The 1553-nt window shown below is 44.6% G+C and overlaps 1 protein-coding gene across 2 annotated transcripts in view; it reads right to left on the bottom strand.

Annotated features, from left to right (window-relative positions):
- LOC122972600 (guanine nucleotide-binding protein G(olf) subunit alpha-like) overlaps positions 1–1553 on the bottom strand; it is a 19502-nt gene continuing 17949 nt past the window's right edge. For both annotated transcript variants that reach the window (XM_044339825.1, XM_044339826.1), the window contains exon 13: positions 1–798. In XM_044339825.1, coding sequence (XP_044195760.1) covers positions 652–798 — 147 coding nt within the window. In that variant the 3' untranslated portion in view covers positions 1–651. The remainder of the gene's footprint in view (positions 799–1553) is intronic.

Consider the following 1553-nt stretch of genomic DNA (forward strand, 5'->3'; position numbering starts at 1 on the left):
ATCACATAAACCATGAAAAAATATATAATAATAAGCTTAAAGCAGGAAAATATATGTGTGCAATTTTCTTACAGATGATGTAACACGTTGTTTTCCTCTGAAACTACGAAAACACACAATCAAAACTTTGACGTAGAAATTCTTTAATATGATTTTTTCTAACGATGAAAGACGATTATAAATATTTCTGTGATTTTACAAATTCACCTCTGACATCAGAGTCTGAACAGCCAATCAGGGGAAACACAGCAATATTAATAATTAACAAGTTCAGGAACATGAAAAAATATATTTTTCATATGACTGTTGCCATGGCAACAGGAAACCCATGACCTCGGCTCCCTCCCACCGACAGAACTACACTACCCACAATCCCGTGCAGCAGGCAGACGTACAGAAAAGAAAAGAAGAAAGGCACAGATATGTTCAGTCTGTCCTACTGAATAATCAATAATCACTAATCCATTCAAGCCCATCTGATACTAACTGCAGAGAGACATACAGAATAAATATATCAGGATCTATTGGAATTGATTACCTATCAGTTTTGATTAGCTATCAAAACCTCAGGTTAGCTTTGAGATTAACATCTTCAGATCACATGTTTCAGTCCATGAGGGGGGCGGAGCCAGGTGAGCGTCCACCAGCCAATCAGAGCAGCTCGTACTGCCGCAGGTGCATGCGCTGGATGATGTCACGACAGTCGTTGAAGACGCGGCGAATGTTTTCAGTGTCAACGGCGCAGGTGAAGTGAGGATAACAGTAATGTTTCCCATCACCGCTCGCTGTGCTGATCCTCTGAGAGACAGACAGGTTAGAGACAGACAGGTTAGAGAGAGACAGGTTAGAGAGAGACAGGTCAGAGACAGACAGGTCAGAGACAGACAGGTCAGAGACAGACAGGTCAGAGACAGACAGGTTAGAGAGAGACAGGTCAGAGACAGACAGGTCAGAGAGAGAGACAGGTCAGAGAGAGACAGGTTAGACAGAGACAGGTTAGAGACAGACAGGTTAGAGAGAGACAGGTTAGAGACAGACAGGTTAGAGACAGACAGGTTAGAGACAGACAGGTCAGAGACAGACAGGTTAGAGAGAGACAGGTCAGAGACAGACAGGTTAGAGAGAGAGACAGGTTAGAGACAGACAGGTTAGAGACAGACAGGTTAGAGACAGACAGGTCAGAGACAGACAGGTCAGAGACAGACAGGTTAGAGAGAGAGACAGGTTAGAGACAGACAGGTTAGAGAGAGACAGGTTAGAGAGAGAGACAGGTTAGAGAGAGACAGGTCAGAGACAAACAGGTTAGAGACAGACAGGTCAGAGACAAACAGGTTAGAGACAGACAGGTCAGAGACAGACAGGTCAGAGACAGACAGGTCAGAGAGAGACAGGTTAGAGAGAGACAGGTCAGAGAGAGACAGGTCAGAGACAGACAGGTTAGAGACAGACAGGTTAGAGACAGACAGGTCAGAGAGAGACAATTCAGAGACAGACAGGTCAGAGAGAGACAGGTTAGAGAGAGACAGGTTAGAGACAGACAGGTCAGAGACAGA

The sequence above is a fragment of the Thunnus albacares genome, chromosome 21 (genome assembly GCF_914725855.1).
Source record: "Thunnus albacares chromosome 21, fThuAlb1.1, whole genome shotgun sequence".
NCBI classification, from domain to species: domain Eukaryota; kingdom Metazoa; phylum Chordata; class Actinopteri; order Scombriformes; family Scombridae; genus Thunnus; species Thunnus albacares.